This window comes from Rissa tridactyla, chromosome 8 (genome assembly GCF_028500815.1).
Source record: "Rissa tridactyla isolate bRisTri1 chromosome 8, bRisTri1.patW.cur.20221130, whole genome shotgun sequence".
In the NCBI taxonomy this organism is placed as follows: Eukaryota; Metazoa; Chordata; class Aves; order Charadriiformes; family Laridae; genus Rissa; species Rissa tridactyla.
In genome coordinates, this window is record NC_071473.1 from 35,988,659 (window position 1) to 36,015,422 (window position 26,764).

General features: G+C 37.8%; 1 protein-coding gene across 8 annotated transcripts in view; it reads right to left on the reverse strand.

Moving 5' to 3' along the window:
* Nucleotides 1-2,188: 2,188 nt before the first annotated feature.
* Nucleotides 2,189-26,764, reverse strand: part of TLCD4 (TLC domain containing 4) — a 43,941-nt gene continuing 19,365 nt past the window's right edge. For all 8 annotated transcript variants that reach the window (XM_054211657.1, XM_054211659.1, XM_054211653.1 and 5 more), the window contains 6 exons: nt 26,013-26,178; nt 21,250-21,339; nt 16,387-16,445; nt 14,439-14,533; nt 12,228-12,301; nt 2,189-8,864 (listed from right to left, as the gene is read on the reverse strand). In XM_054211657.1, the coding sequence (XP_054067632.1) occupies nt 8,549-8,864; nt 12,228-12,301; nt 14,439-14,533; nt 16,387-16,445; nt 21,250-21,339; nt 26,013-26,167 (789 nt within the window). In that variant the 5' untranslated portion in view covers nt 26,168-26,178 and the 3' untranslated portion in view covers nt 2,189-8,548. The remainder of the gene's footprint in view (nt 8,865-12,227; nt 12,302-14,438; nt 14,534-16,386; nt 16,446-21,249; nt 21,340-26,012; nt 26,179-26,764) is intronic.

Sequence of the window (26,764 nt, forward strand, 5' to 3'; positions counted from 1 at the left end):
TGTCCTCACAGCAGAGGTGCTCCAGCCCTCTCATCATCTTCCAGGCCATCTGCTGGACCCGTTACAACAGGTCCATGTCCTTCTTGTGCTGAGGGCTCCAGAGCTGGACGCACTACTCCAGGTGGGGTCTCACCGGAGCAGAGCAGAGGGTCAGAATCACTTCCCTGGACCTGCTGGCCATACTTCTTTTGATGCAGCCCAGGATGCGGTTGGCTTTCTGGGCTGCTAAGTGCTCATTGCTGGCTCATGTTGAGCTGCTCATTCACCAGCACCCCCAAGTCCTTCTCCTCAGGGCTGCTCTCAATCCATTCTCCACCCAACCTGTATTTGTGCCTGGGATTGCCACAACCCAGGTGCAGGACCTTGCACTTGGCCTGGTCGAACTTCATGAGGTTTGCACGGGCCCACCACTCAAGCCTGTCCAGGTCCCTCTGGATGGTATCCCTTCCCTCCAGCATGTCGACCACGCCACACAGCCTGGTGTCATCAGCAAACTTGCTGAGGGTGCAATATTTAAATACCAAGTAGTCAAGAAAAGCATTACAGCTCTTCAAGATTTGCCTCTTTTCCGTGCCAGAAGATGCAGTCTTAACTGAACGTGTAACACCCTCCTCCCCAAGTACATGATGTTGATGTCAGTACGCTGTCTCCCCACTTTCCACCATCACGCTCCACCAGAAGCAACAACTACACTGCTTAGCAGTCATTGTATAGATAATAGTTTTCACCCTTTACAAGATAAGCCAAGTAGCAAATACTTTCTCCTCAATGTAAAGCATTACAAAGGACACCAAGGTCACAACCTCAACGAAGCACATAATCTAGGTATAATTTTAGGTGTATTATACTGTGAACTCCAGAAAAGCAGAGCAAAATAAGAAGATACTCAGAACAGTAGACCACCATCTAAAAAATGACAGATCTACACTGTGAAGATTAAATAAATAAATAAATAGCAGGTTTATCACACCAATACAAGTACTGAAAACAAAGTTTTCAGCAAGAACACAAAGATAATTAAAAAAAAAAAATTGGGAGAAAATATAGAACAACTTTGCACCAGAACATGACAAAGAAGCAGATATACAAAATACTTTTTGTATCTTACGTTTTAGGGAGAGGTATGTTTCTCACACTTTAAGCGAGACTTGTTGAATTTGTCAGGTCAAGAACGGCTCAGTGAAAGGCATCCCTTGTTCCCAGCCCTGCTTAGTCCTTCCTTTCCACCATTCAGTGCTAAAAGCTGCCCAGTGCCAGTACGGAAGCCTCCCACCAAGCCCCCATTGTCCTTCCTCAAGCAGTTGGAAATGTGACCTATATAGCATCTGACCCCAAATAACGTGTCCAGACGTTCCCAGTCTGAGTCATTTCCAAACAGTCTGACTAGTTAATGAGTAGCTTTCTACACCAAAACTGTGTAAAATTAGCACCGTACGACTATCATTGACAAACGGAACTAAATGCCTCTTAAAAGATGAGAGGAAAAAAGTAAAACCTGCTGGAATGCTTTGTGTTTTCTTCTAGTAATTCAACCATTGCGTAATACAAAAGGAAACTCAAAGAAACGTGACCAACTCCTGTGCTTTGAAGCCAATGGTTAAGATACAAAACAGCAGCAACCTCCTCTGAGGATGCTCAGAGAAACCTCCGAGTTTCACCAGGCAATTCGTGCTTCCTAGGCATACTTCCACTGCACATGTAGAATCTAGCAATAGCCGTACTAAGGAACTTAACTGTCCATCTTAGGATTCAGTAAGGGACTGTGTAGTGCATCACGCTTACAATATGCTGACAACTACAGCTCTTCATCCCTAGAGCCTTCAGACAACCGTCCGGCTTCTGGTATTACAATACAGTGCAATAGATAATTATACTATCCAATAGAAATATTTTTCCTCAATACACAACAAAATTTATAGTTAAGATTCTTGGCCCCAGTGACGTCCTACATAGAATTTCATTCTTTAACAGTTCGGCAACCTGAACAACAGTGTGGCTCAGACCTCACGATCCCCCCTTTTTTCAAATAAAAAAAGATACAGCACGAAATTTAGGATACCATATAAGCCAGTTGGTTTTGAACTGAACCCAAAGAAAACTGTTCTTTCACAATACTTTCATTATAGGTACATAAGCCATTACCATATTAAGAAAGAGAAAAAAAAAAAGTCACAAAATAAGAAACTGTGTTCCTTTCCTTTATTATGAAGTACCAATACCTTGCATACAACATGCAATTTATTGCTTATTGACGTTATTGCATATATCAAGGGGGAAACAAAATAATCATCCAATATCATTTTATGCAAGCTCCTAAACTGTTCAAACAAAGTATAGAAAAGCTTTACAATATCACTGAAATGCAAACAAGTAATTCAGAAATATTTTTAATAATAAAAAGTAAATTTAAACCCATAATACTTAATCATTCGCCTTACTACAACTGATTACTTTTATCACCAATCTGCAGAATTGTTATATTGCATTTTTAAGTTCTTGTGCCGTGATACAGATTGCTACTGCAATCAGGCCACATTACTGTTTGAATTTCATAATGCGATCCTGACATTTTGTGACCATATTAGTATTTACTGCAAACCAGATTGTCAAGATTTACCAGAAATCAGCCTGGCAGAATTTACAGTTTTCGTCCTTGCTCTGCAGGTAAGTTAGATATATTTGCCAAGTTTCTTCCTAGACAGAAGATTATATAAACATTTTTGAATTACAGCCTCCATGACTTACGCCTAACTTGTAACTCATTTGTTCCCAACATTTTTTGTAATTTGGTTTTATATCAGGTTAGCTGTGCTTATGTGTTAAATTATTCTACATATATAGGTATCTGTTGATATTAAAGAAAACACTGTTTGGTACACGCATGCTAGAAACAAATCCAGGATGTGTGCATATTAAGTGTGCAAATTATACAGCCAAGCTCATGATTAGCCCTTTTCCTCCTTTCCCCCAATCATATGGTGGATTTCTCTTGTGAAACTGGAATAAGGTTACTATAAACAAAACCCGCATTGCATTCAAAATGTTATGTTCTGTGTCACAGCTTACTATTAATATTTAAATGCTGCTTTCAAACCTAGCAAATTTTTAAAAATACCAAAATTTAAAAACTTAGAAGATAATTTACATGCAACATGTTCCACTTGGGTGCAGATTCTCATATACTTAAATATTTATAGGCTCATAAAAGCATGTCCTGTCCACAAGACAAGTACAATGTTTGACATCCCACGCATAGATTAAAAATAAAGATACACTACAGAGTATTTTATTTGCTTTTATATTTTCAATTTCAGTAATTAGGGAGTTATAAATAGCACACTGAATCATTATATGGTTGATACCAAGCCACGCTGAACTCTTCATAATTCACTCTCTTAAAAACATTTCCTTTACATTACAACTAGGTTAAAAATTTATATACATCGTTATAATCAGATGTCCCCTTAGTGCAGGACATCAGACAATGAAACTCATCTCAGAAGAAATTTTGCCGAAATATTTCTTACACCAAACAATGCAATTTATTCTTCATAGCTACCTTCCGTTCTTTACTGAACTATAAAGTGCTTGGTTATTATAAATAGAGCGAGAATGTCAAAGGAGGTAGCTAGTAGAGATTTGTAATGGATAAGAAACCTTACCAAGTGTTACCACCTAAAAGTATGATTTGATGCTTAATCCCAGATCTCTAAACATCCCAAGCAGCGCATCTTTCATCTTCGCTACCGTAAAAAGAACTTTCAAGTTGCTTTCAGAAAACACAATGACCTTCACCTGTCCAACAAAGAGATTTTACCCGGGTTTGGATGAATGTTAAAGTTCATAAATATTGATCGCCATTTCCATTTGACTGCTGTCAGGTTCTCAGCAGTGAAGTACTGTTCTTTTTCCAGCTGTCAAACATACTCCATAGACAGAGGAACTCCACCAGGAACAAATCCTTCCTCGTGAAGCTCCTTGTAGCCAGATAATGGTGTTGTACAGTAGGCCACTGATATATCAAAGAGGGCTGCCCGTACTTTACAGAGTCTTCTACACTCATATTTTTTCATCAGAAAATTCTAGTCCCTTTCTATTTGCTTTATTGATGGCTTTCACCAGCAGCCAACTCTGCACCAGATCCTAAGCTGGAGTAATTGTCAAGCAGCCCTTTATTTTCCTCTGAATGGCTTAGCAGAAGCATCACAAAACAATTTTACTGACTTCTCTATTAAATGATCTTTTATGGAAAGCTTGTATGCACGTATACTTAAACACACACAAGTCCATGAGAAAAAGTCCTCTTCATACAGCAATCAACAACCGACAACCCATTTTATACAGACTGAAAATTTTAAAGAATAAATTTTCATTTTCCACTGTCAACAGAGATATCGAAATACCTAAAGCTTTCTGCTATGTGTCGGTCTGCTGTTGTCCCAACCACAGCAGTAGGAAGACATCTGGATCTCTGTACTGTGTTGTCAAAGTCTCCCTCACCTCTCCTCTTTAAACCTGCTTGAACGCATTTGCTCACTTGTGTAAGCTTTTACTCTTAGGTTAACGTTAGTTCTGCAATATGGGTAATCTTCTCCCATAATTTTCTAAGTAGAGATGAAAGCAATTCTGTTCCAGACACTGTAATTTAACTTTTAGTAAATTTTAATACAAAAATTGGAATTGTTAAGAATTTATATATAAAGTCAGCTCCCCTCATTTTCCTGTGCATAGGATATTTTTCATTATTTAATAGATTCTATTTTTTAAGCAATTAAGTTATTAAATTACTGAGCTCACTCAAGATAGCATGTATTTGTAGAGGTAGAGTAGGCTTCAGAGATGTAATTCTTACCACTGAGGAATGCGCACAGATAACCCATAAAGCATCTCTGTAGCGTAAGGTGCTCGACTTCATTCAAATCCACTGGAACGCTCACCGAGAAAAATGAGTATTTGAAGTACATTTCCTCTCTGCAAGTACTGTATCCACAAATCAATTATAAAAGCAAATCTTGACATGCCATTCCCCCATAGTTGTTCTGAAAGTGGTACTTACTCATCTTTTGACAAAAAAGTAAAGCCATAAAAAAGGGAAGCTTGCATTCCTACATACAGCCTTACCGCTCCAAATAGACTCTTCCATGATCGTTGTGCTAATTTTATGTCACCTGGTACTGAAGAATGTAAAAGAAAAGAAAAACAAGATATCTGAGTGTTTTTTACAAGGTTAACTCCTTCCATTTGATATGTCCATGGCAGTGACACCCGGTGACACACCAAGAGTCTGCTTTTACACTAGACAATGTATCTGTTAAAAACAGAAGTTTTAAGCCACTAATAAGGTAATATTACATTCTAAAGGTAGCATTTATTATGGTGCTGCTGATCATGCATTTACTTTTTTGCATAAAAAAGCAAAAGATACAAACTTGCAACATTAAGTTTTATCAATGCTTCACCACAGTTTTTAAATTAATAAAGTGCAATTGAAAAATGGGTGCCTCAGCTATCTAATTTGCTGTATTATAAGCTTTTAGTGGCAGGTAAAAAGTGCCCTACGCTAATGTATTAAGTACATGACAACTTTGCAGCCTGTTTACTGCAGTCCTTACTGAATACAAGGTGTTAATAATTTTTTTCATTAGCAAGTTGTCTTCTGACACATAGTAAATGCATCAGAACGTAACCATAATACATTAAAAAAAAATTAGAAAATTTAAACCTAATGCATTGTAAAATATTGTTTTAATTACAGTAATTTTGTACAGCAATCCAAAATATTACGTTTTAAAATAAATATCCCACTGCCCTTCCATTCTGGATTGTTGTCCAAAGTGTATTATGCAGGGGTTTGGGTGTGGGTTTTTTGCCTTTCAGTCTAGTTTTAACATGATTTTATTATAGCTTAACTTACTTTGCTTTTTTCCCCTATCAGACTATCTGGAAGTCTATCTAGAAGTGAAGGAGATGGACCATTTTAATCAATGTTCTCCATTGAAAACAAAAAATTTAAAATACTGAAATAGTAAAGATTCGTGCTAAGAAGGGATGAATTTCAAAAAGTTTTCATGAGGTTTGACCTTGAGAGTTGCTCCAAATCATCTTCCTTATCAACTTTTTTTTCATCCTACCTCCCAAATAACAAAAGCAGACTTATACTTTCAAACATGTTCTCTAAATGTTTGTATTTACTCTATTTAAAATTTATTTTGGAAAGGAACAAGGTATAACAAAGTGATTCCCTGATCTAGTGGCTTAAAAAGCACATGAAAAAAGTATTTTGTGTACACCTTTAAATCATAACGGTGATAGAAACATTGGGCCTTCGTACGTAGCCTAGATTTTGTGTTAGATAGAATGAAATCAGTATTTTAAAAGATACCGGGTTCTGCACATTAGTATAAAAGGGAGTCTGTCTGTTTCAGCAAAGCAGGTCACAGGATCAGCTCTCCAAGACTGGATTTGCTGGTACCCAAGAAAGGTCCTGTGCGCACTCAAATCATCCAGCTAAACAGATTCATTGCTAACTTTCCCAAGGCATGAACAGACCTTTTGTCTGCAGGCTTGTGAAGTATTCATAAGTACAGAGTCCAAAAAATAGAAGTATTAGCAATCCTTGATATCTCCCTTAACAAGGCAGGATTGGGAAACGGATTTGGAAAAAAGCCCACCCAGCTCAAGAGTGGAAGGATGCTTATAAAAGCATGTATTACGCTAGCCCAAACAACGCTCCCTGACTTCATTTTGACTGGGGAACTAAACTCATCGCAGCCACCCTGGTCATACAGCATTTCAGCCTCGGCATCCTCTCGGGGTCTCACAGACATCCCATTCCTGGAAGACGGGAACGCCGTGTCCCTTCCCTCACCCGGGAGCACCGTACTACTCGCGGCTCCGACCACAGAGTGGAGAGCCCACGTCACCCAGCTTTGTTAGAGGGAACGAGACAAGAGGAAAACTAATTATCCTACAGAGGGTAAACATTTTATCTTTTTGTTTAATAACAAATTGCTTAAACAGCCTGCTCCAACAATCGGGATGTGCGCTAAGTACTGAGTGAAAACGGATACTTCTAGCACATCTTACCAGAAGGTACAACAAATAACAAGTCATGTCAAAAAAAAAAAACAGCAAACAAACAAAAAAAAAAAAAACAAAACAAAAAACCTCACATACACCCCAAGGAAAAAAACAGAAATTAATCAGTCTCAACTCAGATGTGGTTTAAAGTAATCAAAACAAACCAAACTACACACAAATACAGCTCTGAAAATAATTTAAAAATAAAACCAGGAATTTCCTCAAATTGTATTATAAATTAGATTCTAGACTATTCCTAGACGCCCTCTCTGATGCCCTCCAAACCTTTAAAGTTTGCAGAAGAAGGAAGAGAGTATCTAATGACAAGTACGTGATTTAAAAAAGATAGTGTTGTGCCTACAGCAATGAACTGTCATTCTACAGAATTACTGCACAGCTTTACAGAAGTTTGGCACAGTTAATTCAAGAATGTTTTTAGTCAACCCCTCAGGTTTCTGATCTGATTAACAAGGGAAATGTGACAAAAACTCCTCAACACTTCATATAAAATGGGTCATTTCTGTGATAAAAGAAAAAGTACTACTGTAAGTTACACATCACATATACAGAAGAATTTTATCTCTTTACAATTAAACTTTGCATCCAGATAGGCAATGGTTAAAAATACTCTGAGGAGAGTTGCAGCACTTCTCAAAGGTAGCAGCAGAAAAGGAAAAAGCACTCCAGGAAGAATTATGCTGATTCCACACATCATTTACCATACTAATTCCAAAAAAAATTCCACGGGCAATTTAGAAAATAAACTATTGCATGTAATCTAACACAGCAAAAGTGAATCCCTCCTATCAAAATCATGTCATTTTAACAATTTTTAAGATATTATGTAGTCTTATAATACAGCACTTCAGATAAAATTATTTCATAAATTTCACAAAATGGCTTGCATTCATATAAGGCAGAACAAAAAGCAGTAAAAGACTTCATAGAATCAAAGATAAATGTTTAGCTTTTCTTGCAAAAAATTAAAAAGTTGTCAAGAATGAAATCTTGATTGTTATTCCTAGAAGAAAACATAGAAACGTGCCAGGAAAATTGCACCATATCAGGAGTTTGGGGATTTTTTCTGTTTTCTAAAAAAAGAGAGATGTCAGTATTCACTGAATTTATAAAACACATTGATCTGAGAAACCTGAGTGAAACACTTCGAACACACTGGTGGACAACAAGCAAGTAACCAGTCTGCTCCTTTCTAATTCCAGTAGTTTGTAACTGCTTAGAACAGACGCGTGGCACTCATTTGTGTGAGCTTTTGCTTTCATTCCTCACCAGACAGGATTCGTAGAGCGTGGCCCTGGGTGCGCAGGCAGTGTGGCTAGGGAAAGAGTAAGGTCAGCACAGAGGTAATACCTTGTTTCCTTAAGAGGAGCATTCCATGGCGGAAATGTGCACTGTTTCAGTGAAACCAAATTATTCTCTTATCGGAAATTTCGTTTTATGCATATGATTTCTAGTCAGATTTTCCATTTCTATGAGTTTTGGCTTCCTCCTGTCCGATAAGACAAATGACTTTGTAGCATCCTTTTGCAATTTTAACCATCCACATCACATTCATGACATCCAAGACAACACTTGAGATAATCCAGGCGCTCTGGGCTGCAAATCCTAATTTCTGGAAACCTTCTGTTCCAAACGAAGAAATTACATGGCTGTAATATACAGGCATGACGGCAATCCTCACCACAAAGAACACAACCGTCATCAGCACACCGTTGAAGATGTTGGCCTTCGAAGACTTGGGATATCCTAGTACTTCAAAAAACCACCTGCAAAAGAAGGGTTCGCAGAGAGCAGGTAGACTTGAAGCCATCTCATTAAAACAGGATTTTATTTCTTTCTTTTTTTTTTTTTTTAAATTAATAATTTAATTTATTAACCGCTTCTACCTTTTTAATTTCTAAATTATTGCACTGTGTCTTGGCTTAGTTGCAAATTCTTCTGCTTGGCTGCATTTTTTCCCCCCACTTAAGCAGTGTGTGATATCCAGTGCACTGCAGAATAACACATAGAGAATCCTGATTTGAATTGTAAATCATTTGACAACCAGTGTGCATTTCAGTGCCTATTGTGTAATGCACCATAATTCAAATTCTCTTTTAAAATTATAAATACAAATTTATTACTTGTTACTATAGTTTGCACCAATGGGCAGCTAAAATTCTAAACTAAACTTAAATGTTTCCCTGAAAGCAACTCTGGCATTGTATTTGGATATCGTCACCTAGATAAAACTCTAATTTCTAGTTTCTCAGATTTGGGGTTTTCTGACTGCATCTGTTTAGCCTGAAATCAGAACTTCAAAACCAGATGTTGTAAATGGCACTGGATCATGTCACAGCTAGGTATGGTATGCAATGAGACAGATAATTCTAAAATCCCCTTTCCCACTACTGCCACTGGGCCATAAGTGATCTATTAAAAAAAAAAAAATTGAATATTAATTCCTTACGAGACAGGTCTAATTATCTACTGCCTATCACACAGAACCTGCATGTTAATTCCTACAAAAAGGAACAGCAAACTCCACTAATTCTTTATCATTCACACTTAAACCAGAATAAACACAAGGAAAATTTGTGCAACAATGGCAAGTTGAAGACAGGACCAGAGGAAAATTACTTAAATCGCTGTATTCACGATGAGGGATGGGGAGGGGAAGTAGAGTAATCAGTTTATTTCTAAGAAGATATGAGGGTAAAACTACTTAACAAAGTAACAGTTCTAAAACTGTTTTTAAAAGTTATTTTTCATTTAATTACCTACAGATTACAACCTAGGTAATTACAGATATGCTAAAAAGATTTTCCAGACATCCAGCTCTAACAGAAATACTCTAGAAATTCATTAAGAGTGCAACTAAGGCAATTAAAATCCAGGCACTCAAGGTGGCAGTCCAGCCCGGAAGCAGGGTACTTCACCACAGAAACACTAACTGGGATGATAAAGAGACAGACCTGATATATTTGGTCAGACTAACAATCAGAGTTTGTATTTTCGTTGATATATACAATGCAGATTCCAAAAGTAATAGAAAAAATGTTTTAAAATATACTGCAATGTGCCAATATAGGTAACTGGACATCTGCTCCCCTCTCACAGCAAATTCAAAAAAATGAAAGACAGTAAATCACAGTTATCATTACAATTTTACCCACCACAGTTCCTAATTAATTACATAAATGCTGATGCTAAACATTATAAGATTTAAATGCTTGGCATGGAGACAACCTCCAATTAGATATCCCTAACAACACAAACAGGAAATACAAAGAAAATACTACAGTTCTGAGATTAGAATATCATTTTAGATTTTAATAATAGCTCTTTTGGTAATACTAAGAATGCAAAGAAAAAACATAATGTAAGTCGTTATCATTATCCACTAACTGTCTTAAGGGTCTGGTTCTCTTCAAATTTAATGAAAAAAAATAAAATTCATGCACTAATGAGATGACATCCCTTAGTGCAAGGGACTTTATTATCTCCTACAGTGATTTCCATTTTTCTGAGAAAGCAGTAAATGTCGGTATTCAAAGACACATGATCTCACCATAGGCATTTTAAAAGTATAACATATATTACTTTTAATAGCTAAATGTATCACGATACTTCCTAATGCCACAGTCTGAAAGGTAGCCGTCAGTAGAGGTACCACTTAAAGCCAAGACAATGGACTTCTAAATCCTGTCTTGGTAGAAGTCACTTGAGAGAATGGCCATTCACTAGGACATGAATTTCAATACAGAAACCTAGAATATAACAACACCTTTTTTAATTTTCTTACTTTCCTCTTCCTTGTATTACTAAAATAAGTTTAAAGAAGTGTTTATTTACTCCTCATTTTCTCTGTGCACACGGAGCCCAGACTACATTAGGCTATAATCTCCTACTCAGCTGTGCTTGGGCAAATGACAGCAACCTCTGGCAAGCTCTATTAGCCCACCCTGCCCTTCTGTAAGTTGAATTTGCCAAGCTAGTGTCCAAAGGCAATCTCAGCGCAGTTTTTTTTATTCCTAGAGATCTGAGGAATGCTGCAGTCTCATAAAATATTTCAGAGTTTACAGTCACAATGCAGTAATGGGTAATACTCAGATACCCTTTTTGCAGGAGAATTACAGTTCCTGTTTGCCTTACAAACCTTACCCTTTCTCTACAGACACCTGGAAAAGAAAACTGATGCCACACATGTAGGATCGAAGTAAAATACACGCCAAAAGGCATAGGGGAAGAACAGGCATCTGATACACTGAAAGATCTGATCCTACATTGCAAAACAATGGAGGAAAAAGAAAGGACTGCAGCACTGCCCAGCACCAAAGCTGCTCTCCTGAGGCGGTGCCTTCCTGGGGCAAATCCCTGTCCCCAGCTGGGTCACGGTGGTGACGGAGCAAGGAGAGAGGCCAGCTACCCCAGAGTGCCGCGAAACTCCATTGACCGCTTCCCCCTACCTGCGGTACGTGGCATTATCATGCTCCTTTTCTGATGCTCACACCAGCAATTAGTTTAGTAGCCACACACTAACCAGAAGCCATGGCCGGTTTCTGCTCTCACTGAGCTCTGCAAGACAGCCTTCTGCCACTTTCTTCTCTGATCACTGATAAGCGTGAAGATTAACCATTCCAGATGTATTTAGGTGCTTTACTATTTCTCTAATTTAAGTGCTCAAAATAATTTCCAGAACTATTTTTGAAATTATATAAATAATATACATTTATATTATTCTATGTATTCATATGCATCTATTAGTATTGATCTGTATATGTGCAGTATTGCAAAATAAACTTCAAATTATCTGTGGCAATGCAATTCCATTCTAGGATTCTGATGACAATGTTATCTTGCTTCTTTTCCTAGTGCATGATACTAAAAAAAAACCTTTTGAAAATGATGGTTTTATTATAATAGTTAAATGAAGATACAGAGGCTAATAAGCGCTATTGTATTTGTGAATGTTTTTGTTCAGTAGTTTCATAAAAATTGGGAATTTCATATGAAGGCTGCTCTACTCTAAAAAGGAACTTCCCTTCCAGCAGACAATCAACAAAACAAAACAAACCTTTATAAGTGACAGAAATAATAATACAGATTAAAATTTAAAAGAACTATGCAAAAATTCCGTAACCACTTACCGCTGATTGACAAAAGGAGTGGAGAACTCTGCAAGCAGACGGAAGTTTCCAAAATAAGCCAACAGACCTTTGCTCTGGTTAGCAAAAGAAAACAGACATACAAAGATCAACAATGTAGACATGAAATCTTGATTAAAGTCTTCAAGTATACACAGAATGATAAAACGTCTCAACTTCTTTAATAAAACTGATAGCAAGCCAGTTTGCTATCTGTGGCCAACTTAAAATTTCAAAATGAGGTTTACGACAAAAGCTGCAATTGTCCTTCAGATACCTCAAATCAGCAGTTTCTTACTCTAAATAAATCTTTAAAAGACTTACAGTTAAGTGGCCATGGAAAGCAGCTAGAGAAGACTGGCACAAGTAGTCATAGGGTACAATGATACTATAACTGTCTAAGAGAATTATAAATATTTTGGGTTTCTCAATGTTTAGACAAGCCCAAACAGGAACATTGTAAGCTAAAGAAAAATGTCCCTGCATTGTTTTCGCAACATAATTTGCCAAAGTGAAGATGAATTCGCAGCTCTTATTTGGCAGCAGAAGGGGCAGAAGCCTTTTCTTCTCTCCTCCCCACCGCAGGGGAAGCCTTTCGCCCAGCTCTGCTGTGCCCTGGGGGCTGGAAGAGCAGCACATCTTCTCCAGGCTGGTACCCAGGTAACTGCGTGGTACATTTACACCGATACATGTTGTAACCGAGCACTTTCCTCCAAGTGACAATGTTCAGCATATTCCCTGCTTCATCATTTGGTTATGTTGCAAACAGCATCCCATTACACAATGGCCGGGTAAACAGAAGTTTGCAGATGTAGAGATAAAGATTTGTAAAAAAAATTCAGTAGGTCTCCTGAACAACCTATGGGAGCGTGTGTCATGACTCCTCTTTCTCCCACCCAGCGTGCCAATACCCACGACTTCAGGCATTTCGTGTCAGTTCGCACTATGCCAAACAGAAAAATCTGTGTTCTTAATCAAATTCTCTGTCTTCAAGAGCAATTTTTGAAATATGATACTTGTGAGCAACTTCCTCTGAAGATAAGAGAATGAGTAACACACAGACATCCAAGGGCAGAGCGATAACCACGTAACTGCTTTAAAAGAAGCTCACACTAACACTATGCTTTCTATTTACCCCAGAAACAACTAATGAATTTTCTGCATCAGGGATTAGCCTTGGTAGGGGTATTTTCATTTTGCTAATATTCAGCTCTAATTCACTTTCATCTGCAATAATATTAGTAGATCTAATTACCTTCAACCCGAAAGAGGGCATTTACTTGTCAGTGCACTTCATCCCTTTAAAACCAGTACATGGGAAATCTGACAGTAATCTGGCATCTCGACACTTTTAATATTGGAAGCCTGGGATTCACACAGTAGACAGGGAAAGACGTGGTCAATGAAGTAAGTTGTATTTGTAAGATTTCTTTATTTACTGAATGAGCTTTTCAGAAGAAATTCAGGAGCATTATTCTGGAGGTCAATGGGATTTCTACCAAGTCACATGGGCATCTTTGGGAAATTCCAGCAGCAGCAAAGAATAACTAAGTTAGTCTTTATCCTAGAACAGTGTCCTTCTCTTCCCCTTTTCCCTTCAATGTATGTACGCCACAAATATTTATAGATATATACAATTACTCATCCATTGTTTCCCCAAAGTAACCTTAAAAAGAAGTCTCAGAAGATCACTTTGTGTCGTAACAGATTAAAATAAAGTAATAAATAAATTGCAAAGAGAAAAAACCCACCCCAGCTGACTGTAGTACATTCACCAGAGTTAGGGATCACTGACCTCTGGCCTCGCAAATACAATCACAAACAGAACATAACCACTTGAAACTATTTCCTTCTAATTTTCCACCTAAATATTCAGACTTGTGTTTTTATTTGAAACCCTTTTCTATAACCATGTGAAAAGCCCCTCTGCAAAGTCTCTCTAGAGAAAAAACTCAGAAGAGTTTTAATTTCAGCAGTTAAATAAGTTACACATTTTTGTTGAAGGACTGTAGCATCAAAAAGGCACGCGCTTACCACAACTGACTAATAAAACCATTTAGAAAGTAATGATTATTGAAAATATAAATATGTCTTTCACAAAGCTAATACACCAACCAGTAAAGAACTTTTTTAAACATTAAACAAATGAGATCTATAAAAGCATTGTCTTAAATCTCATCTGCTTGTTACGTTACTGGAAAATACAGCACTCACCAGTACAAAATAGTAAGCATACAGAGCTGCCAAGTGATGTATTACAAAAAATTTGTCACCAATTGCCTTCCAGTAGTAAATAATAAGCAACAAGTCTACAAGAGAAAAGAAATAATGATAAAGAACAAATTATTATACTACCATTGACTTCAGAATAGTTTTTCTCTAAGTTTTAGAGATATAAATGCCTACATATAGCATCAGCAGAAACTCTCTGAACTAATTACCTCTGAAGAGAACATCTTTATCCTAAAGATTTTACTGTAGTCAAAGCATTAAGCAACAGTATTCTTCCAACAGTAGCCATAAATTGTTAGTTTCCACATCAATGGAAGTACAGACGCAACAGCTTTAGCTGAAATATTTTGGAAGGAAAAAGTGGATTCTGAATTTCACAGCAAGACTTCACACTTATGAAGCCAAAAATTTGGAATGAGTGACACACAAAAAACACAATAGGGCAGGGGGAGGGTACAGGGGGCGTAGCCAATACACAAATACATGCAATAAATGCAGGGATCTATTATGGGGAACTTCGGAATCAAAAATGGGTTTGGAACCATTTACCAAAAATATTCTGCAAGGGACACTTGGAATGAGAAGCACGTTTGCTTTATTTAATCAGAATTTTACAATTACTACAAAAGTGATATAGTGGACCTGAATTAATGTTATAAAGAAAGCTTTAACAGAAAAGTTCTTCCCTCTTCCATAATGGTCTGAGATTTCAGCAGATTTTCTTTTCTGTACTGGAACAAGCAATTTCTGCCCCTACTTTCTCCAAATGAGTACTTTGGATGGGAATATTAGTGACCAAGGTTCCAAATCAAAGGTTTTACCCCTATGCCTTTTGGATCTCCACTGAGTGCCTTCATCTCTTTTATATTAGCTACCCTCAGGCAGGACTCTATATCATCTGACATAGCCGCTCCACTTCCTATTAATAATTAAACAAACTATATAAGGAAGTGAGAGAGAATGAGTGGCCAGGTTCAGGTCTCTGTTCAAAGGCATTCATTAATTCATAATGAAAGCCTAATGCATAATTATTCAAAAATAGATAGCAATGAATTTAAACATGGGAGCTGAAGTTCTTACGGAAAAACCAGAGACTTAAACTAGCCCACAGTTTAACTGAGCGTGCTGATCACCAGTTTATCAGTTCTACTGGGCTCAGAAGTCTAGCCTGAGAGATAACCAGGCCCACGGACCAGTCTCTGACCAGAGACTCCATCCATGAGTAGTTTTCCCTGAAAACAGTCCAAGTCACAACAAGATCTTGCTTTGATAAGTCAGTATTGTCCCCACACACCATAAAAGAAAGCTCCAAAACATTTTGCAGCAAATTTCCCATGCTAATTTTAGTTGACAGTAAATAATTAAGAATGCAAAACAATATGTGGGGTTAAATGCCATACCAAGAAAATAATTTTAAATTTCCATGTTTTACATATGACTAAATTTTCGCTTAAAGTGAGACCAAAAGGTGGGCAGGCAGGATTCTACAGCATCATTTGCCTCAGTTTGTATTGAGGGTTACTAAAATTCTGCCAGCATTCTAAGGTCACAGGAAGAAACACATGATAAAAGAGCTACGAGTTGTAGACATCCTGAAGGGAGTGAAGGGCACTGCTTCAACACCTTCTCAATTGGCTGAAGGACAAAACTGAGCTGGAGTTGGTGGTTGTGTATCAAACCATCATAAGGCCACACAGTGGCATTTCCTCAGTGCTTGGGCAGATACCATTCCATCTTTCACATCCACTGGCAAGATTCTGCGATTTCACCACAACCCACAACTCCATTACCAATTTTAAAAGCCACATTAGAAACTGTATTGTAAACACATATCGCATCTCCAGCATAGTGGCTCAGCAGAAATATACAGGCACAGTGACTCAATATAAACATACAGGTTGTGTGCGTTATATACACATTGCATAATTACCAGAAATGAGGTAGCCTGTGGTAATAGCAATATTCAGTTTCACAATTGAAGGGTCACCCCTGTAAATATACCAAAAATACACAGTTACAGCCTTTATAACAAGGTAATTCACAAAGGACATACACATATCACACACACAATGTCCATCAGGTCACCTTATTCTTGGCCCATCAGTAAGACGTTACAAGATTTGGTTAAGAAAGGTGCCAGTCACGAAAATGTATTCCTTTTCCACCCAGATATTAGATACCTACTAACCAAGCTTATCAGGATTACCTCCTGCCTTGAGGTAGGGACTGCCCCAAGAGCTTTGCTAGAGACCAGAACTGAAGCCCAGGAGGTACTCTGAGATGGCTTCTCTAGAAACAGAGGATAAAAGAGAACAGTCCAGGCAGCGTCTCTTAGCACTCTGACACTCTGCATCTCCGTTTTTGTTCTTCTGCCAAGTGTTAAAACTTTGTTAAGGGTGACAAAAATTCCTTGATCAGCTGGTGCTTTTCATATTCATAAGAGGATGGATGCTGATAGGAATAAACAGAGTAGAAGGAGACATGAAAGGGGAAAAAAAGAGCATGTAATCTAGATATGTTTTGTGTAAGTATGAACTGAGCTTCAAGTGACAGGTCTACAGATTTATAAAATGTAGACTGCTCAAGACAAGCTGTGAAAGCAATTTTTGTTGTAAACCTTTCAAGAAAAAAGGAACATAATGGTGCTTACAGACACCTCCAATACAAAGTCCACCTCAACTACAAAGCAGTAAAATGCTATTACTTAGCTATTATTTTTTAATCCTATTGGAATGAAACAGTGGAAGAGATTTCCTGTATTATTACAATCTGTTCACTGAATGTTAAGCCTTTCTTAGCACGTAAAACTAACTGCTTCCCTGAATGAGAGGGTAGCTTACAGGAAAACAGGACTCACAAAACCAGAATTCTGCCATTAGGAGAGAAAAAACATTACAAGGAGACCCTGGAGCTCACTCCATCTCTTAAGATTGGCCACAGAAGCTCTCTTAACTACAACTTGAGACAGCAACATTTTCCCATGGCTTCAAAACCTGGTTTCATGAGCTATGTAGGTTGTGGGCTGAGTGCTTCTTTAAGCGTAGCTCTTCTGAAAGTCATAGCTGACACAGAGAATAGACAGATGTGTTGTCACAACTTTAGCAGAAGCTCTCTAAATAGTTACAGTCCTCCCGTTACAGCTCCCTGCTGCAGCAGCAGCAACATCATACCCAAACTTGTAAGTGATCCCAACACACTTCAGCACATCATCAACAAGATTTAGCCTGCGCTCAAGAACCTTCACATTCTGCTCCAGAGAAGATGCAAAGGACTGAATATGAAACTGGTTCCTTGACACTGATAAATGTGACTTAACTGGATGAGACAGAGCGCGATTTATTTCCCTTTGTTCTTTCCATAAGAATGGTCACCTTGCAACAAACCCTTTCCAGACTTTCTAAACCAACACTTCAACAGCATATATGGCCACCTGTCACCTCCCTTCAAGAAGAGCCCATGTTAGAATCACAAATTAATCTCAATTAATGGAAAACTTAGAGTTTAGTCTAAAATCTTCTAGATTTCCTGATCTGTCTCCTTGAATGGGAAGGGCAATAGAGCCCTGATGTTCGCAGCCTAGTTTGATGCAAGCAAGAGCCAGGAGTGACAAACAGGGAGTGACTTGAATAAGCAAACGGGAAGAGCTATCTCCCTTGTGATTGCTAAAGAGGTATGTCTGGCAAATGAATTACACGTGAACATGCACAGGCAGATACAACAAACAAAGTCCACATGACTGACTTTCTTCAAACTTCTTTGCAGATACAGAGTCATATAAAATGCTAATCAAACATCAGACTTCAAGATGTGTAATGACTGTAAAGTTGACAGTCATATGACAGCTACAACTTAATTCACTTATTTACATCTTCTCCCTCTCCTTATCTGATCTCTACCACCTCCACATTTTCTACCATGTTATTCTCACCACCTCAAAAACAATTTCTACATCATCTATGTTAGCTAGTCTGTATTACATACAGAAAAAAAGGCAAAGCATTATGAGAAGTCCAAGACCATCAAAAAGGTATACGTACACAACGCTGATGCTTCCCTGTGACTTATCAATGCTGCAGTCTTTATTATCCTTTGTTAGGATCCATTGTATCTAGTTTCAGGCATTACATGCCAGCAGTACCACATCCTCACTCCATTGAGCCCAAACCCTCATCAGGAGTCATGATCGCTTTCAAGACATATAGGTATCACCATCACCATGCTTTGTGTGAACCCAGAAGTTGGGATGACATACGTCGAGGGTCAGAAGCTGCATGAAGGATTCCTGGATATTTACTTACAAACTACTGAAACTAGGCTCACAAATGTTTCTTGTATTGTTAATAAGAGACTCCTACAGAAAGGCTTATGCATCCTTCCTATCTGTAAATGACCAAGTCCCACTGCTTATTGCCAGCATTTCAAAAGGGCGTTAGATTTCCAGACTGAGCAGCCTTGTAACAGTCCATCTGGCATTTCACATATAATTTGTTTTATTCAATTAAAATCAAGACTATGGATTCAGCTACAAATCAATGTAAAAATGATAAGCAACTTAAGACTTAATGTACAGCTAAATCACAAAACAGACTGGAAAAAAAATGGTTAAAGCTCTACATGGTCAGCTAAGGTTTTAATTACTGTGTACCAGGAACCAATATGACATATGGTGGAATGCATAGACTAATGCTAGCCATCTTATTTTTAAGAGTAATGTAAAAGTCAGCCTTGGAAGAAAAACGGACATCTGCAAATTTTGAGGAAACCACGCCACGATTCTGGCTTCACTGGCAGAAGAAAGTCTAATACAAAGTTGTATTTTACTCGCAGGCTGTGTACAAGTACTTGTAAAGCCATGGGCAATATTATGTTTTTTCTTCTTTTGTACTTAATCATTGCATGAACATGAATTCAAATCATTGCAACTGCTTTAAATACACTAAGTGATACTTCACACATTTTAAAATTATTAGTTTAGTAACTAAAAATACCAATTTCCACATCTAGAGTGTGTTCTGTGCGCTTTTAATTGACAAATTCCTGAACCACTAAGACAATTTTGACTGAGAAACAATTTACAGAAACACTGCCACGAAATGAACGTGAAGCTTTAATTTAAAACACAGGTTAGATATACTTCCACTAGATTTTTAAATATATATATAAAGTTTTCCTCACTCTACAAAATGCAAATAAAACCACTGATAGCAATAGTGGATAGTAAATGTATGCAAACAGAAGAAACTATTCAGAAGCAATAGCAGAAATACAGAAAGAAATTCCCCCAAAGGCATATGGATTTTGTTTTTTAAGATTTAATGTTTTAACATCAACCTAGGATGCTAAGGCTCCATAAGTAAGATTAAGTTTTCAACGCCAGATACAAAAGTATCTAACGTAACAAAAAAGTGGTTCAGCTTCTGTTTAATTTGAATTTTTCCTGGAATTATGCTAGGAAAATTTAATAAACACAAAGACTTGATTTATTTATCATCACCAAGAGGCTTTTTTTTCTGCCATTCATTATTTCCTTTGCACTGTTTAGAACAAGGTCTACTCAAACAACCCAGGATAAAAGCTTCTATCTGATAAAGCTTACCACAACACATACTGAGAGAGTTACAATAACCTGTTGCTTTTCAACACGGTTAACAGATCTCATAAGATACTCAGACTGTATTTGGTCTCTCTAAAGATACCAGAATGCAATGAAAAAAATCCAGAACAGCCAACAAGTTAATCATATATCATCACATACAGAAGAGGCCAATGTTGCCTAAGTGTGTTATGAATTAGTGCTACATTTATTAAAGCCATATAACAAGTCAGTGGCAGAGTGCTTCAAGCACCCAATCCTGTCCAGTCCACGCTGCATTGTCACTAATTTACAGTATCAAAAGAGCAGAACAAGCATCAGATATTACATTTATGTAAGTTTAAACTGACTTACAGTGTGGTCCTTTGACATGGTTAAAAACAACAGTCTACGACAGAAACATGAATTGAAACTTAAAGGAGTTAAAGTTAAGTCTTTAGGAAAAATATGGCCTCTTCGTTCTACAGGGAAAGTTCCAGAGGATAACGAGTGAAATGTCAAAACACCAATAGTGATCTATAATTAACTCAACTAAAACAAAGCCATCTTGTTCCTGTTCCCTTAAAAAAAAGTGTGAAACAATGTACCTAGAAATCAAGAAAAGATAAGCTTAATATAGAATATTTTGTTAACTAGAGAAAATATTATAAGTCAATTTATTAAATATTCCTATTGCTTGTGAAGACAGCACTTGAAACTTTCATACTTTTTTAAAACAAAGACTGATAGAAGCTTTATGGGAGGCAGAAAAATAAACATCTTAATTTATCAATTTATACATATATATTTTATACATATAATAGGCCCCTCCAGCTTTTTCACACACACACTCCAGACCTGCAACAGCATTTCAATTTCACTTTAAAATGATTATAGTAAATAGCATAGTTTCGGTCATGCCGACTTACAGTTACCCTCTTGGTTCTATGCTTTAGTAATTTAATATGCTATTTCAAATCAATTGCTTGAATTTTATCTGTTCCACTTCACCGAAACACACTACACTTAAGACATGAATACTGACAAAATAATTTGGAATTATCAAATGGTACAGACATAAAAATGGACACATCACAACTGCATATTTCGATGGGAAATGAAACAATTATTTCTGTAATTAATACACTGCAGGATTATTTTTTTCCTTCTCAATTATGTTATTTTATTGCATAAACACTACATATATGTAACATGCCTTACCAGAGACGGTCAGCATTAACAGCGTCATCGAACAACAAAATATATAGGCAAAACCCACCAACCACCAAGGCGTGGAATGTGGACACTGTCCTGGAAAAGAGATCACAGTCACAAGGACGTTCTGCCATTCACAACTTTCTGTACTGTGCTTGAGGTAGGACCTCTCCAAGGACATTCTCAACTGCACCCAGATACCGCTGTGGAAGGCAATCGTCTCTTCTTCATGCTACATCCAACCACTTACACAATGACAGGCAGAAAAAACAGTCAAAAAGAAGGAATCTATTAGATTGGAGTAGGGTGGAGGGGCGTTAAATAGAAAGTATGGTCTTAAAGTAACTGATTTCTACATTTTCCTTCAACTGTCCCATACATTAATGAATCCTTAAAGGCAATACGACATCCAGTTCTCTAACAAATACTTACTGCGTTGTGCCATTTGCTGGAACATGTGTATGCATTTTATATTAAGATTGGCCCATGAGTCCTGCAGCAGCAGGTTTCTCCTTTCAGGCACCAAATTAACAGATGACCCATAACAAATCTTCCAAGTTCAGGTTTTGGAAAGAGGGGCACTAAATGAAAAATCCCATCAAGAAAAGTTTCAGAAAGAATGTTTAGTGCATTTGAAGTAGATTCTGGTTTTCAAAGAGAAAAGTTGTCTAACAAAAGGTTGTAGCTGAGTATCTGAGGTATAACAGCTACAGGTTCATATGACGCAGCAGCTTTCCTTTATTTTATGCTCCTCTTGCCCTAAATAAAGTCACAGCGATGAGAGCTGCCTTGTTCATGCTTGGATACTATACACTTTCCTTTTTTTTTTTTTTTTCCCCCCCAAAGACACCAGTCTCAAGTATACAGGCTGCCCGCACACTCCAGATAAACCCTGAATGTTAACAAACACTTAAAGAGAATTACCTCTTTAGAGAGGCCCGGGCAGGGTTTCTGCCAGCACACAGGCCAGGGCCATTCCTGCTCTTTTGAGCCCTCGTGTATTCTTGGAAGGTAGAACAATGCAATGGGCACAGGTCCAAAATGTGTAACCTTGTTCCTCCAGCCATGGGTTTAACACTACTATAAACTGCATCTAATACTGTGTAGCTACTGTCTGCTTTCCTGCTTTTCAAGTGTGACGAGGAAGAAAAAAAAATTATGTGCCAAAAAAGCTCCACTGAATCATGGATGCTATTTGAGAACTCTAAGTTCGATGCTGTGTGACCAGAAAGACCTTTGCACCATGTTCGCAACATTAACCATATGCACACAAACGCAGAGATGCCGTTAGTTATTAGTCTTGTCTTTGTACATATTGATTACATGTATTTGGAAGTTATTAATATTTTAAGTGTGCATAAGTCACTCTCAAGAGTCTAAACTCTACCACACAAGATCGGAAGAAAACATCTTACTTCCTGTGGAAGACTTTGCAAAGAAAGAGTAGGTTATAATCCCTGCTCTGTTTCCAGAAGTTATATTATCGTCTGTTGGCATTAGAAGATTCTGTAACTTTTGATAAAAGAAGTCTCTATTTACAGTTTGTTTAAAGAGTGTCATCACGTTATTTTCAGCATCTTTTTCAATAGTGTTCCAAAAAGTGAATGGAGATTAACATAATAGGAATAGTCAAATGTAACAAGCTGGATGAGAACATATACTAACCATTATAGCACAGGCTGCTTTCCTCCTCCACCCCCCCTTTTTTTTTTTAAACAAAGAAAATTTAGTTAGCAGAATTTCAATGATAATTCATAGTTTAATTAAAGCGTCTACTCTTGCAACACGGAATTAACAGAGCGCTAGGAACTTAGCTTCCTTTCTAAAACAAAGCACGGCATATAATATTAGTGTTTGAGAAATACCTGAGATTTTTGAATTTTAGGAGAGGATAATGCTGAAAGAAGTAAAATTTGTCCTAGAATATAGCTCATTAGTTTACAGTTGCAATTTGTCTCAGGAGTGAGTGTCTACCCAAACCTTAGCACTTAGAATACAAGCTATACACCAGCACAGCACTTGAAGAGGGAGAAGAAAAAAAAAAAAACAAGAAGAAAGAAAACAAAAAAGCAGATTTCCTCCTTAACTCTGGACTTTGAAGTTTCTCCATAGAAGAGGGGACTGAAGAAGGGAAATAGTGCAACACTCCATTTTAATATGGAATCTAGGTCAAACTATCAAGCTCGGTACATTTCTTTGAAATTAGTGTCAAAGCTTGCATCCTTTAACTCCTCGTTAAGCTGCAAAGAAAAAAGCTGCACTGGTAAGTTGCATACTTGTTCTCTTGTTGTTGAATATGTATATTTTTTGCAACTGCTTCATAGCAGTACAAGCATGTATTATAGAAGAGGACACAGGAACTTACGCATAACAAATGAAAGAGTTATACTACATCTGTGTCAAAGTATAGTTTTTAACTGAATTTGAGCATCTGCATACTTAAGATTTCAGAAGCAATTAATTTATTGGTTCTTAATTTTTGGAAAGTCAGAATGAACAAATTGACAGTATGGAAAACAGTCCAGAGCTGCAGCTAAAACGCTTGATTACAAAACCCTCCAAACTGTAACAATATATTTTCAATGCTAGGGCTCATTTCAGGCAGATGTCCTCTTCCAGACCCAGCTGAGCTGATAAAAATGCATAACCATCCTCTGTGCCAGTTTCCTTCAGGACTGCCAACAGAACCATTTGTGTCAGCACTCCCTAACCAATTCAATATAGGACAAAATAACAAACATCTACTTTTAAATCATTTAAGTTAACCCAGCTCATTTTACTGGGAGACGGCAACTTTCTCTACCTGCACAGCTGTCTGCAGAGTACACATATGCCCACCTACGTCCTCTGAACATAAGATACTCCTTGGGGTGTCTGTTCATTTCGGTGAAACACTGGCGTGATGAGGCAGTTTGTCAAAATGCTGTGTTTGGTCAGCAGAGTTAACAGTGAATCTTTTGTAGGAACACAAGCACAGTTTGCCTTTCTTTCACTTCATGCCCTCCTCAGGTATAACATCAACAAGCTGTTGATGAACCACGCTTTGTGCTTCAAGCCTTCTGACTCCAGCACGGAACGTGGCACTGGACCATGACTCATCTGTGTGCTAACATCTACATCCCGCTACCAACCACAAGGGAAAATATGGAAAGAAGTGAAAAAAGGACACAGCCCGCGGTGCTGTATCAACTTGAGTAGTTAAACATCTTACTATAAAGTAGACCAGAGATTAATGAGCTGCTTATTTCCAGCACGCTTGTGATGAGTGAAACAATTCATATGTTATTATGCAAAGCACTACAACTTAGCATAGTGCTACCAGGCATGGGATATGTTCTCAGAAAGCATATTATGCAATTCAGGGGTCACTTGATGTGGCTTAGAGACAAAAGTTCACCTCCAACACGATAACAGTTCAGTTTAGTTTCCCTATCTGCCTCTACTGTCAATTGTAACATAGAGATAAACCTAAGCTGCGCTGCTATCACGAACTGGCATCCTACAAAGTTGTTCTGGCAGATAGGTAATTATTCAAAGATCGAACTGAAATTAAGATGGTGCCTTTAAGAACACTGCAGGTGGACATTTGCCAAATGGAAGGGCAAGACTATTTGAGTTGCTAATGCTGCCTAGAACGATGAAAACAACTTTAAAAGTATCCACCTGATACCGCCTTTAAAGAGCACTGAGGAGGAACAGTGATAAGACTAATGCGTTTTGAGTGCAGTGACAGCCATACAGTACACTTTTTTGAGCTTCAAATTTGAGAAACGCCTGAAAAAGGCATTAAAGTTGTAATAGGCTACTTGAGCATGAAGTTATACTGTATCAATTAATTTCAACCGCAGAGGCTTGTGCACTGTATATATACCCTTTCAGAGTAGTATATTGCAAATAAAACCTCGGTGATCACCCCATTTGCAACTACTACCCTATACTTCCTTTATGGCTTAAAAGACAGGAAGGCACGCTGGAAAGATTCACAGGGTTGAACAACTTTCTAACAGTGCTCTGTCTGAGAAGACAAGCGAGATGCAGGTGGATGCATCCCACTGAGGGAACTGCAGAAACACAAAGGGAGTGAAGATGGTTTTTAGACTGATTCTCCACAGCTCCCTCCTGACCGTGTACCTGGTGTCTGTCATAGCTTCCCCTGCTTCTTCTTGCAGTTTCCTTCCCCATCAACACATAGATCTACCTATCTAACCCTGCCTCATGCCAATACTATACCAAAGATTCATCTAATTTCTTGGAAAACCATAACTTATCTAAAACATGGTATGGTGTAGTGTAGTAGCACTGGGAGAACTGAGAGAGATTTGCTTTGCACCCAAAAGCATGACCAGAGATACACTAGCATTTAGATCACAGAATAAACTGCAATACTTTTGATTTTCAGATATGTTTGGGGGAAGGGAATTTTGTACCTCTTCGTTTTGCTAGAAGCATCCCAGAGAAGCCATTTAAAACTAATCCCCTTTACTTTATTACCTCTGACCAGTCACTGTCTTCTTTTTCTACTTATTTTCTCTTGTGCTTCACTGTCTAATGAAATGTTTAATATCCAAGTGTATGTAATGCTATGTGTTCAAGAAGGGCCCTCAGCATTTTACATTCGGAATTTGTCAAGTGCCTAGAACAGTCTCTCTAATCTTTACAGATGATTAACCAATAATGTTTTCTGCAGTTTTATATATATACACTCAGGTGGTTCAGATGTTGACAATTTCAGATAGTTCATTAGCTGTAGTTTGTTTGGAACACTATACCTTGAATTCCATTCGATCTTTCTTTTTTGGCTGAGATTGTTAAAACCAGGTGTTATTCGTGTTGACACCCAAGAACTTAAAACATGGAACAGGAGCTGAAATACGGTAAAACTGGCAACAGCAATGCCAATAGTCAGGTTGCTGAAGGAAGCCATCGTTCTTCAGCCTGTGAAGAGAACCAGAAGGCAATTTCAGTCCATTCTCCATTTAACTATTTTAAGCAGCCACAGAAAGTGTTTTTGACAGCTAACTTATCAACAGAAATATCATTCACTAGAAGTTTCATCCTGTTCAACATTTCTACTTAAGCCTTAATAGTATAAAAGTATCCCCAAACGTTTATAAGTAGAAGTTGCATTTTGGGTTTGCGGTTTTTTTTAGCATTTGCATATGATAAATTTTAATTGCGTGAATTTTATCTGCACGGAAAGGGCAGGGAGGACCACTGACTAGTGCAATCGCCAGCTCAGAAGCCTCCAGTCCTGCCCCAAGAAGCTCCAAAGTTAAACCTCATCTCATCCTTACCAGATTGACTGCTGCCGACAGGATTTTAAAAAGCCACAATGAAATGAGATAAGCGTAGTGGAGAGATTTTCAGGTCAGCGTCGGGAAGTAATGTGTTTGTATACTTTACAGAGACGGTACTTCTCAATTTGCACTTTGTTCACAGCTGAGGGCTTCTCTTTGTGATAGCATGTAGGCTCTCGTATCTGAGCTTTTTTCTTCTTCATATGAAAGTCTACACTTTGCAC